This window comes from Nycticebus coucang, chromosome 21, assembly GCF_027406575.1.
Source record: "Nycticebus coucang isolate mNycCou1 chromosome 21, mNycCou1.pri, whole genome shotgun sequence".
In the NCBI taxonomy this organism is placed as follows: Eukaryota; Metazoa; Chordata; class Mammalia; order Primates; family Lorisidae; genus Nycticebus; species Nycticebus coucang.
This window is the reverse complement of record NC_069800.1, coordinates 52483177-52501514: the sequence shown is the minus strand read 5'-3', so window position 1 is coordinate 52501514 and position 18338 is coordinate 52483177. Positions and strand designations below refer to the sequence as shown.

Here is an 18338-nt window from a genome sequence, read left to right as displayed (position 1 = left end):
AAAATGGCATCTAGAATCCTGATCACTATACCCATTCATACCTACCATCCCCCGGCATACACACACACACACAATCTCTCCACACTCTTCACCCCTTTCCCTCTTTCCTTATTTTGACCTCTCATTTCTGACCCCCAGGAGCAGCTCAGAATGGTGCAGCCCAAAGCCCCCTGGGGCCGCAGCCAGGCCACTGCCAGCCCACCCCCCTGGCCATCAGGCTCTCCCCATCCTATTCTTCACAGTCCCTCCTGCTCCCACTTCCGTGCTCCCAGATGTCAGGAAACCAGCATCATGGGTAAGGTTAGGGCTTAGAGATCATTTGGGGCAGGTAGGCTCCGAAGAAGAATGGACACCACCATGAGAAGCAGGAACAGAGCCTCAAACAAGGAAATAAAACCTAAACCACAGGTTCTCTGTCCTGTTTGAATGTCAGAATCACTAGGGAAGCTCCAAAAAAAGAAAAAAATAATGATGCCTAGACGACTCCCATTACACCCTGCCCCCACGGAAGTGTTATTTACTTGGTCTGGGATGAGGCCTGGGTAATTCTAGGGGTTGGGAACTCAAGCTTTGCAGCTAGACAGAACTGCGCTCCAGCGCTGCCCCGCTAGTGCTGCCTGACCTCAGATGAATGAGCCACTTCCACTCTCTGAGGAATAACCAGTGTGGCCCAACCACTGAGGATACAGTGAAGGTTCTGGGCATCTGGGCTTTAGCACAGGGCCTGGCATCAGTAGTGCTTGGGAGTAGAGGAGCTTCCTCGTGGAAGCCGGCTGGGCCCTCTCAGCTGTGGGTAGGCCTGGGGTTCCCTTTGGCTGCCCACTGTGCCCTCCTGCCTCTCTCCATATCAAACATTAGCCCCCTGCCTTCCTCAAGCCCCAGGCTCAGCTTTCATCCCCCACCCCCAGCACACATTAACCCTTCCTTGGGGCCCTCCAATTAGATTCTCAGAAGGATTCGTTTCTCCTCTCGACCCCCAACTTCCCGGATGAGCAGGAGGGGGCAGGGAGAGGCATCTCTGTCCCTGATTTTATCCCATCACTCCAGCCCTCATTAGTATTCCGAGGAGAGCCCTCTCCACAGGCCCCAGGATTTGTTTGCCAGCCGGCCAGTTCCCTGTCTCCCCAGTTCAGAGTGAGTAATTCTGTCCCTCCCAGGCCCATTTAAGGGAGTGAATAATTAGTTACATTCAATTAGGCTTCTCACTGCTACTGTGTCTCCTGCCTGCCTCACTTGGGGGGACAGGCACACTAATGAGACGGCACATGTCTGATATGAGCGGGTGTTAAACACAGACCCCCCACCCTCCACGGGGGGCACACACTGGGCAGGGAATGAAGGGGGCAGAGAGGGCCGGAAGGGGAGGGGGAGGGGAGAAGACAGGAGACCCCAGGTTGGGGATCCTGGGGATGGAGGCAGGGGAGGACAGGAGGGTGATAGAAGAGGAAGGAAAATGGGAGGTAGGAGAGGAGAGAGGGAGGGAGAGAGGGAGAGCAGAGGAGGCACCCGAGGGAGATTGAGAAGGAAAAGGAAAGAGAGAAGCTGCCTAAGAGTCCCTCGCTATGGGAGTCCTCACGTGAGGACTGTGCCCAGCCCTGCCATAGAATTCCATGCAGCAATTAAAAAGCATGTTGTCCGTCTTTATTTATTGGCATGGAGAGATGTCTGGCGTGCACTGCTAAGCAAACAAGGCTGCTTGCAAAACAGTGCAGATAATAATAGCCTAAGTTTAAAGAATATCTTTGGCACAGAAAGCAAGTCTGGAAGGACCCATACCCTGTGGTTGGTAGGGGGTGGGAGCCTTACAGGTGGTTTTATGTTCCTGTTCCTGTTTATTGTTTGGATGGGGGTGCAATGAGCCAGTATGACTTTTATAATTAGCAGAACAATAAGACTTGTTCTAAAGAGAACAAGGGGAGACTGGGAAAGAGCTGGAGATGGGAAAGGAGGTGGCTGGGGTGCAGGTAGATGCTGCGGAGGACAGGAGAGTGTTCTGGAGTGAGAAGGAGGCTGGGAACTAGCTGGGTGCAAAGCCCAGCAGGATGTGCCAGGAAATGAGGAGCCCCAGGGAAAGGAGGGGGCATAGGAATAGAGGAGCTCCCTCATCCCTGCCTACTGGCCCTTGTGTCTGGGCAAAGGATGCTCACTGACTTTGCCTTCACAGTGCCTTAACAGCACTGCTCACCCCAGGGAAGCCTCCTCCAGAATTTTCCCCATGCCCCAGACTCTAGGACCACAGCAAGGGTGGTTGTTTTTTTTTTTTTCTTTTTGTTCTAAAACTACATCTTGGCCAGGTGGTAGCTCATGCTGTAATCCTAGCACTCTGGGAGGTTGAGGCAGGATGATCCTTGAGCTCAGTAGTTCAAGATCAGCCTGAGCAAGACCAAGACCCTGTCTCTACTGATAAAAAAAAAAGAAAGAGAGACAGAGAGAAAGAAAAGAAGAAAGAAAAATTAACCAGCCATGATGGCACATATCTGTAGTTAGTCCCAGATACTTGGGAGGCTGAGGCAAGAAGGTCTCTTGAGCCCAAGAGTTGAGGTTACTGTGAGCTATGATGATGCCATGGCATTCCGCCTAGGGCCACAGAGTGATACTCTGTCTCAAAACAAAACAAAACAAAACAACCTGCATCTCCCCAATCCTGCAGGTGGCTTTGTCATTTTCCGTGCCAGACTCACTCTAGGGGAAAGAAATACTCAGGGGCAGTCTTTTATAACTTCTTCTGCCCAAGGAATCAACCTCAGGGTCTAACGTTTTAACCACATGAGCTGACCATACCTGTAGCCAGGGCTCCAGGACTAGGGTATGGGGGATGGCCATGGAATTAGAAGGAGAGCTGCCCCCACTCTGCCCATCCCAAGGCAAGTCCCTCGGTCCTAGAGCTTTGGTGCCTTGGGCCCTGGTCACCTGGGTTGCATGGGGTAGAGCCTAAGCCCCCAGTGGCTCTCTCCAGCCTTCTGGTTGCCACCTATTAGGAGACAACCTGCCTAGGACATGTTGCCTGAGCCAGCTCTAGACCTTCCCAGGGCCTCAGTCTCCCCATGTATAAAACAAAAGGGAGGCATGATGACATTTCCAGTCTCCTAAGCCCAACCCTCAGTGACATGCTTCCTTGGGCTCTCTCTGAGTTATTTTTAATCTCTGGAATTGATAACATTTAAACATTGAGAGATTTCACATAAAAATCCAGATTCCCACCAATATGCAGTCCTCATTACTGCCGGGCAGCCATTGGAAGGCGCTGAGGGACATAGCCTCCAGAGATGGGCAGAGCCTCCACTTTGCCATAGGGACTGCCACCGAGTGGACCCTGGCTGGCGTCCCTCGCCCTATAGGCATGAGTTTACACCCCACAGCTCCCCAGCAGGATGTGCCAGGAAGTGGCACATCTATCTGCCTGTTTTTCTACTCATTAAACGGGTAAAAATGACAGACTTTTGAATCAATCTAGTTAGGTCCAAATACCAGCTCTGACTCTGGAGACCTTAGCAAGTCATTTGATTTCTAAGCTTCATCTGTAAAATGGGTATTATAGAAGATGGCGACTTAGGTGGAGTTTGTGGACTGAGAAACCCGTATAAAGTTCGCGCTGTGCCTGGCACATGACGAGCACTCAGCCTGAGCTCTTAGCGTCACTGTGCAATGGCTCCGGATGAGGCCCACGGCAGGAACAGTCGATGTTTGTTAGATGCAGAAGTAATTCATGGAGAGTACAAGAACTCGGGAATGGATGCATTTGCAGAGTAGAGGCTGTAGGAGGCTCGGGTTCAGCAGCCACAGGAGGAAAAGCTTCGTCTTCAACGTGTGTGGGACCGGTGTGGGGCGGGAATCAGCGAAGCCAACTTCACTCCGGAAGACCTAGCTGCTACCGGGGTCTCCGGGCGTTACCTTGGCGCCACCTTCTGGTTGATGCGGGTCTCACACCTACCCGCTCCATCCCCGGGCCGGGGAGGACCCTCCACCCTGCAGAGTTGTTCCTCTTCACTGTTTTCAGAAGCAAAGGGACTCTTTGCACTCATAGGAACCCAGCCTTTCATCAAACATCGGGGAACAAAAGCTAAGAACCAGAAAGGAACTTTCCTGAGGCCACTCAGAAAGCTCCTCGTGGAGCTCCAATCAAGACCAGAATAAGCTAGAGCTGCCAAGAATAACCACCTCTTCCCTTTGTCAGGGATGCTAAGAAATACAAAATTGCACATTTTTGTGCATGGGCTCTGCTAGAGTCTCAGGATGAATTTCTCACAGATGCAGACCATGAGGTGTGGTGGAATTGATGCAGGTAGTTTATTTGGGAGTTGAACCCAGGAAGCAGCAGTGAGGAAGTGGGAAGAGAGACAGGAAAGGGACAGAAGCCAACCGAGAGTGCCCACCTGAGGCACTGGGGGCTCAGTCCTGCCAGGAGCCTAGGAGACAGTGTGGATCACACCTCAGATCTGTCCTTCCCAAGGGCAAAGAAGCTGGGCTATTTATCCACCCACTTTCAACTCTGGTTAGTTGAGAGTACTCTGGGGGCACCAACTCCCCCAGACCTAGCTCCCCTGGCCTATGTCTACACCACGCATGTCTTCAAGACCTGGAAAATCCACAAAGCAAGCCATCCCAAGTTCCTGCAATAGGAAACCAGCTGCTTGTATAATAGAAATAGGAACACCCAGGGCAGTAGTTCTCAAAGTGTGATCCCTGGACCAGCAGCCTCAAGACCTGGGAAACTTGTAAGAAATGCAAATGCTTTTCCCCTCATTTATTTTTTACTTGTATATATTCATGGGGTACAATTGCAACTTTGTTGCATTAATAAATTGCATAGAAAGGCAAATTCTTGATCTCCATCCCAGACCTACTGAATCAAAAACACAGGAGCTGGGGCCTAGCAACCTCTGACAAGCCTTGCTAGGTGGTTCTGATATACACTCAAGTTTGAGAACTTCTGGCCTAGGAGAGAACCAGGAGGCATCAATAGCAGCTGCTGTAGGTATTGTCGCCATTTGCCAGATAAGGAAACAGAAGCAAAGAGGCGAAAGTGACTCTCCCCAAGGTCATGCAGACAATAGGTGGCAGACCTGGGTTTTTTGTCTTGTTCCACCAGACTCCCACACAGAAGTAAGCAAGACTAGCATTTGGGCTCTAGGTAGGGGTTGAGAATTAAGTCCCAAAGCTCGCCTTTCCCCCACCACTACTCTGTTCAGCTTTCTGAACCAAAGGCCTCCACCTGGTACATCCGAATGGTCCTCAAAGCTCCTCTGGGAAGTCTGCCAAGCCAGGTGCCCCTCTCTTGGCTCCCAGCTGCACCTACAGCCTCCACAGGGACAAGCCCTCTCCACCCCCACCCTTCAGCCAGCAGGACATGTTGGGAGAATCCAAAGCAGCGTCTGCCCGGGTGAGGTTGAGACCCCTGGGTTAAATCTCACCACGAGTCTTTGCCAGGGCGTTGCCTGGCACCTTGCACTGCTCTTCCTTCTCCTCGTGTCCTCCAACCCCCTTTCCCCCCTCCCCTCCCCTCTGCTCCCACTCCATCTGCTGCTCCTCCTGGCTAGGCTCCCCCTCAGTTGGCACAGCAGGAAAAGAGAACAGGATGGTTTATTTTTATCCTTAGATACTGCTAGGGGGAAGGGGGGTACCATCTGACCAAGAAGCAGCAGCTCCCAAAGCAGTGGCGAGGTCAGAAGGCAGTGGGAGACCCAGGATCTCCCTGGGAAGGAGCTACAGATGTCAGTTCCAGGGAGCAGGCAGATCTGGGAGAAGCTCAGGACCTAGAGTGGGGAGCTCTGAACATGGCACCCCCGGGTAATGCTGTGTGACCACAGGCGGGTCACTTCACCTCTCTGGGCCTTGGCTTCCACTTCTGTGAAAGAGGGAGGGATGAGGGCCCTGCCTGCTCCCTGGAAGGCCGCTTTGGGTAATATAAATCAAACGGGAAGAACACCTTACAAAGTCAATGCCAAATGTGAACACACATGGAAAACACCCTGGAGGAGCATCAGCCTGGGGGACACTCTTATTTGTCCTCAGTAAGTGTCCTAATTCTGTGAGCCTGGCAGCAAGTTAAACAGCTCGTGTCACGCAGCATGTCCACCTTCGTTTTTCTTTTTACATGTTTGATGGTTTTTTAATTACATAAGCATTATGTGAAATCACTCTCCTTTTGGGGAAAAAAATGAAGCATTATGGGAAACCCAAATCTCCCTTTAACCAGTCCTCCTCCCCCAGACCTTTGTTCTCCACTCCAGACGTCACCACTCTTCAAGTTGTGGAGTTTCTTTGCATCCTCCCAGAACCCTTGTTATGCCTACATATAAAATTATATTTATACATATATCCATAGCAACATATCATATACAAAAGTGTACACTTTACCCAAAATGTTCCATATCCAACATTCTGCAACATGCTTTTTTTTTTTCACTTGACAGTGTTTTTGAGATACTGTTGTATAAATATATTACAATTTGATTTAGCCAATCCCCTGGTGGTAGACAGTTAAGCGGCTTCCAGTCAGTCGTACTCCATCACAAACAGCGCTGCAAAGGACAATCCGTGTATGTCTCCCTGGGTATAGGGAAGCCACCAGAACATGTCTCTGGACACTGATCTGCTGGTTTGGAGGGTGTAGTGGCTATTACTGTATCACCCCGGCCACCATCACCACCCAAGTTTTGCCTCCATTTTTAAAAACAAGTTGGGAGACTGGCTGGACTCCAGGGCTACGGTGAGAGGCTCTCCAAGGTAAAGTGTTTCTGTATCCAGTGCTAGGGTTCCTGTCTTGGCCACAGGGGTGCAAGCAGAGGAGGCCTGTGTCCAGTCAGTGCTAGCCCCTGTCTCTCACCACAGCAGTCCCAGGCTCTCTGGCCAGGTGCCCACGCCGCCACGCTCCTGGACACACACAGCTCACTGTCTCTCCTGTACTGAGATACGGCTTTCTTTGCCATCCTCCTGGGTGACCGGCTGGCACCCATGCAGGGTTTCTTGCACTGGAGCAGCAGGATCGAATACAGGAGGATCCTCTACAAAAACTGTCTCCTGGGGATCCGTCCCCATAGCCTCAGACTGAGGGACCTGGGGAGCCAAGGTGTGAGGTAGGGGCAGACAGCAGGGGCAGCCCCGGGCTGGGAAGCGGATCCCTGCCCACCCCTTTTCCCCTTCCCCACACACTGGGTCAGCGTCAATTCCTCAGGTACCTCCTGACCCCTGCTGGCCACACCAAGGGTGACAAGGAGCTCCCAGAGGGGAAGCGGTTGATTCTGGGAGCTGCTCGTCTTGCTACCACCAGTCTGACCCAGCACCAACACCCAGAGACGTGGCTCCCCATGTGCTCAGTGCCAGGAGGTGTGAAGAGCAGCCAGGGTTAGACTGCCAATGATGTCATGGCAGCCAGGTGGGGAGGTGACAAAGCCTGCCACTGAGGGAGTGAATGGAAGGACACATGGGGCCATGAGCGCCAGTGACCGCATGGACGGACCCAGAATCTGTTTTACTGCCCCATAGACAGCAATGTGTCGATCTTTCTTTCCCAGTTTGCCAAACCTCTGTCTCAGTTCCCAGAGGGACTTACCTTATACTTTGGCTTCTTGACCACCTTCCCTAGAGAAAAAAGGGATGGAAAGTTGGGGACACCAGACCAAGAAACAGATGTTCCCTCCTCCCCAGCACCTTCCCACCGAGGGACTCACTGATACAGATAAACACAAAGAAGATGACGGCGCACAGGATCCCGATCGTGATGAGGACCGCCGTCAGGATTCTGGACCGCCACTGGATATCTGGGGAAATCGGAGACTTCAGCGCCCTTCATCTCCCCCGGCAGTGCCTCGCCTCCCCAGAGCTGCCATCCCTGACTTGCCAGACTCTAAAATCCAAAGTATAAGCTCATTGACATTAGGGTGGCCCTTGTGCAAATGCAGCTGGCAGATGTCTCTAGGGTGACCAGCATTTTTTTTAATGTCTTGAAATATTTGCAATATTTTCAAATCGAGAGATTCTGTGTTAAAAATCTGGATATCTGGTTTCTCTTACAAATTGGGATGACTGAGCCCCAATGGGCCGCCTCCCCACCTGGTAACCATCAGCTAGTGACGAGGAGAAGTAGACACCTCTCCCTGCACCCCACACTCCCCGCTGCTCCCTCATCTCTGCACCATTGCTTTTCTAGAAGCAACCCTCTTTATAGAAGAGTAGAGGGGAAAGCAAAGTTTCTTATACCTAAGTCCATATTCTAAATGAGTAAATGAAAAAAAAGACCAGAGGCAAGGGATCCAATTACTTCAGGATAAAATCTAAGAGGACACCAAAAAACTCCATAATCAAGATCAATGCCATTTTAATGCCATATTTTGAAAAATCAGCAGGAAGACACCAAGTCAGCAAACTACAGCCCATAGGCCGGCTACCTGCTTTTTAAAATAAAGTTTTATTGGAACCAGAGCCCAGGATTAGAGTGAGGCAAGTAAGACAGGGTTGTGCAAATGCAGGGTAGAATCCTGTTCTTTATTTTAAATTTTGCTAGTTTTTCTGCCACAGATTTTTTGCATTAATTTTGATTTTTTAACATCTTACATCAAAATATTATTTCTCTTGATCACTGCATTTGTATGGCACTCCCACAAATATCATGCCTGAGGGCAAGTGTCTAGCTCACCTCACTCCAATCCCAGCCCTGCCAAGTGAAAAGTAAATTTTTTTTCTTTTTTTTTTTTCAGAGAGAGTTTTATTATGTTGCCCTTGGTAGAGTGCCATGGTGTCACAGTTCACAGCAACCTCAAACTCCTGGGCTCAAGAGATTCTCTTGCCTCAGCCTCCCAAGTAGCTGGACTACAGGCACCCGCAACAATGCCCAGCTATTTTTTGGTTGTAGTTGTCACTGTTGTTTGGTGGGCCTGGGCTGACTGGATTCGAACCTGCCAGCTCTGTTGTATGTGGCTGGCGCCCTAGCTGCTGAGCTACAGGCGCCGAGCCAGGAAAGTAAATTTTAAGCAAAAGCAAAGAGAAAAAGAAAATATATTTCTCTTACTCCTGACCTTTTTCCACTCATTAGCATGACCTGCCTAGCCTCTGTAGTTATCTGAGTTTGTGATCCATGCTGTAGGCTACCTTCTTATTCTAAAGTCACAGCTGATGCTGAGAGGGGACAACATCACCTCGTGGTAGCACCTGAGGTGCAGGGTGGCAGAACAGCATTTATGGCAGGCTTCCAAAGTGCAAGAACTCACACCAGGCACTTACACCAGCCTACTAAGGAAGGTGCTGCTATCCCATTTTACAGATGAAGAAACTGAGGATTGGAGAGGGAAAGTGACTTTCCCAGGCTCCCAAAATAAATGGCAGAGCTAGGATACCACAGCTTCAAACTGCCTCCCCCTCTCATTTCATCTCCCCTCTCCCTTTCTCCCCCCAGTGTTTCTATGTGCCTCAGTCTCCCCCTGCAGTCCCCACCTACCTAGACTGCTACCAGGGCTCATGGTCCAGAACTCACCACAGACAACATCAGTCTTGTTCGTTCCTGCTTCTTTCTCTATCAGCCCTTTGATCTCACACCTACACAAGGACACATGTGTGAATGCACACACACACACATACACACAGAGAGAAAGAGATACTAAGGTTCCCTGACCATAAGATTTCCAACCCTAGAGGGAAACAGTCAACAACCAACAAGTCCAAGGTCACTGGGCATGCATTAGGTGCAAGGTCCTATGCTGGTTATTATAGAAATGACACAGGCTCTGTTCTTACAGAACTCATAAGTACAGAGAAAAGATTATTGTACATCTTGAAGATGTTAATAAATAGGAGAGTCTCCAATGAGCACCAAGCTTTGAGATACAGGCAAAAGTGAAAGGGAAACTGTTCAGAGGAGACAGGGTCTCCACAATGAGGTGGAGTTCAGCTGCTAAAACCTTGGCACCAGAGACATTTGAGCTGGATCCTTCTTTGCTGTGTGGTGGGAGGGGACCTTTCCTGTGCCTTGCAGGAGGTTGAGCAGCATGTCTCCTGACCTCCACCCCCCAGAAGCCAGTAGCATTCCCTCCCCAGCTGCAACAACTGAAATGTATCCAGACATTGCCCAATGTTCCACAGGGAGCAAAACTGCCCCAGGTTGAGAACCTCTGGTTTAAGGGTCTTCCAGAAAGACTGCCCTGTGGAACTAAGATTGGAGGGAGCCCTGAGGGATGGAAAACTTGGAGCAACAGTGCATTCTAGCTAAGCAGGAGGATACAATGTGAGGGACGTCAGGCAGGAGACATGAGGATAGGGTTGAACCACAGAAGACTGAGTCTTTAAAACCAGATTGCTGATAACTAGGCGTGAAGGTCGTGACTGGATTCAGCCAGAAGGTCTCATCAGCAGCCAACCAGATGACTTAACCAGTTAGTTCATTCAGCCAGCCAGAGAGTTGAGAGAAGAAATGATAGGCGAGTGGCCAGCAAGGAGGCAGAGCAAGAGGCTAGACACAAGATGCTGAAGACCTGGTCCAGGGTGGCCCCAGGAGGAGTGGGGAGGAAGAAGCAGAGAAGGATATTGCCTAGGAGCTTGAGGCCGGGAGTTCAAGACTAGCCTGGGCAACATAGCAAGACTCTATCTCTAGAAAATTTTTGTAAATTAGTCAGGTGTGATGCTATGTGCCTATAGTCCTAGCTACTTGGCAGGCTGAGGTGGGAGGATTGCTTGAGCCCAAGAGTTCAAGGTTACATTCCAGCCTAGATGACAGAGCAAGACCCTGTCTCTTAAAAAAAAAAAAAAATGTGATGCATTAGGCACTGTTTCAGGCATAGGGGATGTATCAGTTGAAGGGGGGAAAAAGGCCAACTTTCTATACTTAAGGAGTTTACAATCTACCAGAGAAAGGCAGACAATTAACAAAATGTGTATGGCATGCTAATATTTGTGTAAAAAATAAAAGGAGGGAGAATATGTGTGCTTGTGGCCATGTGTTTTTTGTTTGTTTGTTTGTTTTTTTGTTTGCATGTAGTTGTGGCTCCCTCCAGGGTGAACTGGGAGCTGAGGGGCAGGGCTGAAAGGGAGATCCCTCACAGTGGGCCTTTTTGTGCTTTCTGTCCCATGTGCCTGTGTTGCCCAGTTTTAAAAATTAAATGCAGAAAGTTAATGGGGCACGAGTTTAAGGTACTCTAGGCAGAAGAGTTTGAGGCAAGAGAATGAACGGTGTGTTGGTAGCAGGACACAGTGCCGTGCAGGGAAGGGCCAGAAAATGCAGCTGAAGGTCAAACGCCATGCTGAGGAGTCTGGGTATTTTCCTTCTGAGGGCAACAGAGAGCCCTGAAGCACTGCATATAGGGGAGTGCTGTGATCCGAAAGGGAATGCAGAACAGTGGCTTTGGCAAGAGGAGGGAGAACCAGCTGAAGGCTGGAGGCAGGGAGGACGGCAAGGAGGCAAAGGCATCACCCAGACCTCAGTGATGAGGCCCAAACCAAAGCGAGGGCAGTGGAAACAGTGAGGAGATGAACCCCCGGACACTTAGAGGACCAGATGGACAGGACCTGGGGACTGGTTTGGATTGGAGAGGAGGGAGAGAGGCCCAGGGATGACTGCCCAGAGCCACAGAGGTGGCTTTCACACAGCGTGAGGGGAGCGGGTGGGTGAGCCCACCTGGGATGCACAGCGCTTGAGGTGGCTATGAGTCGCCGGGGGGAGCTGTGTGCTCAGCAGTTGGATATGACAGTCTGGGACTCAGGAGACAGATCTAGACAGGAGATGCTGGTTGGGAGCCGTCTGAGATGGCCTTGGAAGCCATGGGTGTGGGTGAGACAGCACAGGAAGGGCTGGCAAGAGCACTCGAGAGGAGCACCCTGAACAAAGCCCTAGAAAAACAGGTAAGGAGGAGGAAGAGGAGGAAAACCAAGGAAAAGCGGAAGGGGGAGTGGAGGAGTGTCCAAAGAGGGGTGTCCTGATACCCCAAGACGGGAGAGCCTCATGAACATGGAGAGCCCAGCAGTATCTATGACCACTAAGGGAGAGAGATGCCCATCTGTTGACTGGGAGGCCACTGTGTAGATGATTCACAAGTGTACCAGTGTGTGGGACATAGGGGAGCAGAGAAGCCCCCCTCCATGGAGTGGAGAGAATGGAGGCTGGTCCATGCCACTCTCGGGGGAGAAGAGTCCTTATACCTTGTCCAAGGGCGACACTTCTCAGAAGGAGAGAAGACACTGGAGAAGAAGCCAAGTGGGCAGGGTTCGCAGATGGTGTCAGAAATGCTTGTACCTGGGGGCAGGTAGGGAAGGGGATGTTACCCATCCCAGGGGGAGCCCGAGACAAGGAGGAAGGGAAGAGCTCCTCTCTTGAGCACTCTTTCCCAGAGGGCTGCAGCCCCCAAGAGGAATTCTCCTGATGCCCCCCAAAGGCAGAGCCTCATGGCAGATGGTAGAGTGAAAAAGGTCTCATTCTCCTGCTCACTCCATCAGAGTTGCCAGGGATGCCAGTGTAGGCTGGAGTCTTGCTTCCTCTGCTCCTGTGGTGGAATGTCCCTGCCCATTCCCTCTCTTTGGACCCTAAGCTTGTCTGTCCCATCTCCCAGATGGGCCTCTTACCAATCTGCTTGACCCCAAAGCCAGGGTCGCATAAGCTGTGCGGGACGCAGCTCTCGCAGGCCTCATCGGTGCAGTGTCGGCCCTCTTCACAGATGCAGACAGTGTCTGTTTTTGAGGTGCCCTGAGTCAGGACCCGGAGCCCTTGGTCTGAGCAGAAACAGGCCAGAAGGATGGGAGCCCCATGTGGGCCATGCTGAGAGCCCCAATCCCCACCCTGCCTGCTCTTTTTCCCTAAGACCCTCTTCCAAGCAGAGACAGCAATCAAATTATCTAATGACCAGCACAACCCAGACTCCAACCCATTGGAACAGACTCAGGCTATATAAAATCAGCTGGAATGGCTTGGCGCCTGTAGCTCAAGTGGCTAAGGCGCCAGCCACATACACCAGAGCTGGCAGGTTCAAATCCAGCCTGGGCAGGCCAAACAACAATAACAACTACAACCAAAAAATAGCTGGGCATTGTGGCAGGTGCCTGTAGTCCCAGATACTTGGGAGGCTGAGGCAAGAGAATGCTTAAGCCCAGGAGTTGGAGATTGCTGTGAGCTGTGATGCCATGGCACTCTACCCAGGGCGACAGCTTAAAGTTCTGTCTCAAATAAATAAATAAATATCAGCCTGGCTCCCAAGTGTCCCTTTCCCAGCAGCTCACGCACTGTGGTCACAGTGTTTGTGCTGGTGGCAGTATCTTTCTCTGTTCCAGATGTCTAGGAATTCGCCATCACGGCAAGGATGGCATTTAGTGTCAGTGACCTCTGTGCAGTCATCCACCAGTTTCTCTCCTGGAAAACATCAGGAAATGAAACATCTCTAGCCAACTCAATGAGTCAGACACTTATCACAAACTGATCAAGCCAGGCTTTCAAGCGGGGGATTCAAAGATGAAAGTCTCAGACCCTTCATAGCCTGGTGGGGAAGTTGGAAGAGATAGGAACTCTAATATAGGGTAGACAGAGGTTTACCTGGGAGAGAGGGAGTCCAGAACATTTTGATAGCAAGGCAGGGATGAGAAATAGGTCATTTCGGACTTGAGTATACTGTTAATATACGGAGTCTGCCTCTGCCAGCAAATGAAGAAGGGTCTCACTATGGGCTAAAGGGTCAGTATCTCACCTGGCCGGCACAAAGAACAGCACTGGCTGTTTATTAGGTACTGATTTTCTCTGCATGCAGTGGGTGGTTCTGGGTGGACCTAAAAACAGAATTGTGCAATTTGAAGGAAGCTCACAATCTCCAACTGCTGTAGCCTCCTTGGCAGAAAAGAGAAAGTCAGCAAGGACAAAGGCTGCAACTGAAGTGAAAGTCCGAAGCAGAAAATGAAGCCTGCCTATGACTTGGTGTTTGTTTTTAACTAAACTGAACTGACTGTGAACATGCCCAGAGAATCATCTGGATATGATACTAAGCAATGGCCCCAGAACTCACAACATTCTCTGAACAGATCTTCCTCTGGGCTTGACTCATGACTCTTTCCTCTTCCCAAAGACCTAACGGGACATGAGGACTCCGTGCCTCCCCTGGCATCCTGAGGCCAGTTGGCCTCAGCTGGTTCCAGTCCTGGCTGGGGCTATATTTAGCGCTTGGCCTCTTCCTCCCATTCTTCTGCTTCTCTTCCTTCCCCTCGCCAAGCCTCATCATGTTTTCTCCCTCCAACTCCTCATCGTCTGCACATCCAGCCCCTCCCTCATAAAATGCTAGGATTGTGAAGCTGGAAGAATAAACTCCAGCTCTTTCATTTTACAGATGGAGAGACTGACCACCAGAGAGGGTGGGTCGCTTGCCCAGGGTCTCAAAGAGACAGATTCTGAATGAGAATTCAGGTCCTTCTCTTCACCAACTTGTGTTTCCCCTATATAATTTTTATTACATCTGGGTGCCACCCATGCTATTAATTACTACTCATTAATTTAAATGGATTTATTTTCAATGTAAACTTTATTTCATTGCCATGAGTGAAAACCAAGTATAATGTAGCATAAATAAAAGGTAACCTTAAAAATAAATCCAAAGCAAACAAAGCAATGTTATTAAACCCCAGCAGGCTGCTTTTGCTTGCTGAAGGCCTTCCACCCCAGGCCCCTTCTTGATTTTTGTTTTGGAAGGAGGATTAACACGCTTTTGAGTATATATGCTTAACTATATTCTATCTCCAGACACTTCCTTCTTGAACTTCCTTCTTTACAACAACTGTAAAGTGAGTCTGTGTTTAGCTCTCTATCCATGTGCTCCCCAAAATCATCGTTTGAGAACATCACACTTTGAGATCAGCCCAGGAAAAGGACACAGGTTTGAAAGTCAGACAGCTTCAGGCTCCAGTCTTGACTTTGCAGCACTAATTATTTCTCTTAGCTTCAGTTTCCTCAACTAAAATGCAAGTCCCCCAATACCTGTTGTACAGGTTAGGTTGTGAAAATGAAAAATAATATATTAATAAATATAAGTATACGAGGTTGGACTATTAAGTTCTTGAACTCATCCTAGGAAAAGTGCTACATACCTCATTGCTGAACATCACCATGGTCACCTTCGAAGTTATCCCCTTAGGAAGCTATGCAGTGATAACAGCACATAGTCCACCCTTCAAAGCAATTTTGTGTGTGTGTGTTTCTTTTTTTCTTTTCTTTTTTTTTTTTTTTTTTTGAGATAGTCTTAACTTTGTATCTCTTGGTAGAGTGCCATGGCATCACAGCTCATAGCAGCCTCAAACTCTTGGGCTCAAGCAATCCTCTTGCTTCAGCCTCCCAAGTAGTAGGGACTGCAGGCACCTGCCACAATGCCTGGCTATTTTTTTTTTAGAGACAGGGTCTTACTCTTGCTCAGGCTGTTCATGAACTCCTGAGCTCAAGCAATCCACCTATGTTGGCCTCCCAGAGTGCTAGGATTACACCCAGCCTTACTTCAAAGCAATTTTGGAACTCTTTTTCTGGATGGCCATCAAAGCTGTGGTCATACTCGATCTGACAATTAAGTTCACAAACTCATCCTCGAAAAAGTGCTTTGAAGAGTGGACGAGGTGCTGGAGTCAGTGCATAGCTTCTTAAAGGGAGTAGTTCAAAGGTGACCATAGCTATATTCACCAATGAGGTATGTAGCACTTTTTCTAGGATGAGTTCCAAACTTCATTGTCTGAACTTGTACGGCCTGGCACAGGATCTGGAATAGAGGAGGTGCTCCTTAAATAGCAGCCTTAATCATCATACATGTGTATCTGTTTTTGTATCTGTCCAGGATCCTACCCAATTGATAGCTCTCACTTCAGCCTGAGTATCTGAACAAAATCACTTAGAGAAATGTGTCTTGGGTGGCGCCTATGCTCAGTGGTTAGGGTGCGGGCCCCATGTACCAAGGGTGGCAGGTTCAAACCTGGCCCCGGCCAAACTGCAACAAAAAAAAAGCTGGGCATTGTGGCGGGCGCCTGTAATCCCAGCTACCCAGGAGGCTGAGGCAACAGAATCGCCTAAGCCCAGTAGTTGGAGGTTGCTGTGAGCTGTGTGATGCCATGGCACTCTACCGAGGGCAATAAAGTGAAACTCTGTCTCTACAAAAAAAAAAAAAAAAGAGGGGCAGCACCTATGGCTCAGTGAGCAGGGCGCCAGCCCCATATACTGAGGGTGGCAGGTTCAAACCAGCCCTGGCCAAACTGCAACAAAAAAATAGCCAGGCATTGTGGTGGGCACCTGTAGTCCCCACTACTCCGGAGGCTGAGGCAAGAGAATCACCTAAGCCCAAGAGCTGGAGGTTGCTGTGAGCTGTGATGCCACCTTGGCACTCTACTAAGGGTGACAAAGTGAGACCGTCTCTAAAAAAAAAGAAAAGAAAAAGAAATGTGTCTTAACCCATTGAAGAAGGAAGTTGAAAAGGCTACTGCCCCTACCAATACATCACAAGGCACCATCCTGTGAAAATGGACCTTCCCACTACTCAGAGCATTGAAAGTCCTTGATACCATCTTCAAACATGGGATAAGTACAGCTCCTCCTCTTAAAGTCTGTCAATCTCACTGTCCAAAGTTCTGATTCTTCTCCCACAAAAAGCTCAGGACCATAGCTTAGAGACGCTCACCATCTGAGGGACAGACTCAGGAATCTGGTAGATTCATATCCAGGTTCCACCACTACCTAGCTATGAGACCCTTGGCAAGACAATTCCCCTTTCTGAACCTCAGTTTGCATAACTGTATAATGGGGAGAAATCAGACCAAGAATATATGTAGTGTTTTTCTAAGAGCCTGACATATGGAAAGTCCTCAGTAAATAGCCCTTACTATGGAGCTCTACTTGGAGCCAATATTGGGGGTTAGGAGGGCAAACCCTGCTCTTGAGAAGACCACACTGCCATCCCACTTCCTCTGGTTCTTCTTCCATCCTCCCACCAGGGCCATCTTCTGCCTCTCTCCAGCTCCACCCTCTCCCTGCCTCCTTTCTCCCTAAGAGCCACTGCTGAGAGTGAAAATGAAAGCTCCAGGACCAAAGCAACTTCTCCACTTGCTCTGTTCCCTTGTAACCAACGCCCCCACACCATGGGTCACTCCTGCCCAGACCTCATGCCAAAATCTTCAGCCCCTGAAAGTAGGGGAAGGCCAGAAGGGCTGGATTGAGAGGACCAGGTACTTGGGGGATTCCCAGCCTCCAGAATGAGGAACTACAAAAATACATTTCAACAAAAAAGTGAGTCAAGTATGGGCTTCTGAAAATCCAGGAGATATGCTTGGTTGAGTCGCAGCCCCTTTGGTGCTGGAGAAACCCTGCTGGTCTCCCATTCTCCTTTCTTGAACTGCTCATCTCTCCCGGGGCCCCCTGTGTTATCTTAAATTCAGGACACAAAGACACAGCCTTGGGGATTCATTCCTCCCAGGTTGGATCACCCAAGACAGGGAGGAATTGTTAAAAGTTTCTTGCCTTCTCAAAAAAGTGGTTGGGCCCCTGTACCCATCCCTTGTTCCCACAAGATGTCCTGGAAGAAAGCAGCCCCAGCTGGCAAGAGGATGATAACCACTCACAGAGGCTGGCATCTGTCCACATTGGGAAAGGGACAGGAAACGGGCCAGACCCACTCCTTCCCTTGGCTCGCTCACTCCCCGCCTTCTGAAACCCCTGCCAGTCTCTCCAAGGCCAGCCTCTGAGGCTCCCTAAACCCCAAACCCATCCACGCTGCCTAGGCATGTGGGTGCGGGCCTTCCCTAAGCGGCCTCTGTGGGCTACCTGGGACCCCAACCAGGAAGAAGGAAGAGGCAGCCCACCTCATTTCGCCAGGAGCCGGGGTACCCTGCCCAGCTCCCGTCCGCCCTTCTGTCCCCAGCAAAGCCAGCTAGGTAGGTCTCCTCCCAGAAGTCTTGCTTCTCTGTCCTTCCTTCTCATTCCCTACTCATTCTCCACTCTCAAATCCTGTCTTGTCAGGACAAAAACAACTCACGGTGGTCAGCAAGCAGCTCCAGAGGACACACTGCAGAGGCAAACGAACCATGGCGCGGTGAGACCCAGGCGGCAGGGGACTGGGCCCTTGGAGGGGCGGCTAGTAACTCCTCTGACCCAGCCCCTGGCCCCGCCCAGGAAAAAGGCGGAGTCTTGGAGGACCAATTGTGGTCCGCCTGTAGGGAGGGCGGAGCCCTAGGCAAGTCACTGCGCTGGGAGTTCCCTAGGACATTTCCAGGTGTCTAAATCCTCCCGGGAATTTAGGAACCCGCTTGGCTGTGTAGAGGAGAAGGCGGGGTACTTTGGGCCAAAGAGCTCCAGAGGGAGCCCTTCCTCCTTGCTCCCAGGACCCACAAAGGCCTAGCCCAGGCGGGGTAGGAGACAT

The 18338-nt window shown here is 50.2% G+C and overlaps 1 protein-coding gene across 2 annotated transcripts; it reads right to left on the bottom strand.

Annotated features, from left to right (window-relative positions):
- Positions 1–3449: 3449 nt before the first annotated feature.
- Positions 3450–18048, bottom strand: CD40 (CD40 molecule). Of its 2 annotated transcripts, none has more exons than XM_053574483.1 (9): positions 17955–18048; positions 13656–13734; positions 13199–13324; positions 12544–12690; positions 12124–12217; positions 9434–9531; positions 7671–7760; positions 7553–7581; positions 3450–7056 (listed from the first exon to the last, which is right to left on the bottom strand). In XM_053574483.1, exons 1-9 carry the CDS (start codon positions 18003–18005, stop codon positions 6889–6891), a joined length of 882 nt encoding a protein of 293 aa, XP_053430458.1. In that variant the 5' UTR covers positions 18006–18048; the 3' UTR covers positions 3450–6888. The 2 variants fall into 2 exon arrangements, with proteins under 2 accessions (XP_053430458.1, XP_053430459.1); XM_053574484.1 differs by having other exon boundaries at positions 3451–7056; positions 9470–9531.
- Positions 18049–18338: the final 290 nt, after the last annotated feature.

What these genes read in the sequence shown, in the direction of transcription:
- CD40 (XM_053574483.1), bottom strand. Translation starts at nt 18,005, where the DNA reads ATGGTTCGTTTGCCTCTGCAGTGTGTCCTCTGGAGCTGCTTGCTGACC. An exon ending in CTTTGGGGTCAAGCAGATTG is followed by an intron (nt 12,218 to 12,543) that starts GTAAGAGGCCCA and finishes ACCTGCCCCCAG; the next exon opens with GTACAAGCATTTCTGACACC. An exon ending in TCAAGAAGCCAAAGTATAAG is followed by an intron (nt 7,057 to 7,552) that starts GTAAGTCCCTCT and finishes TTGGCTCCCCAG; the next exon opens with GTCCCTCAGTCTGAGGCTAT.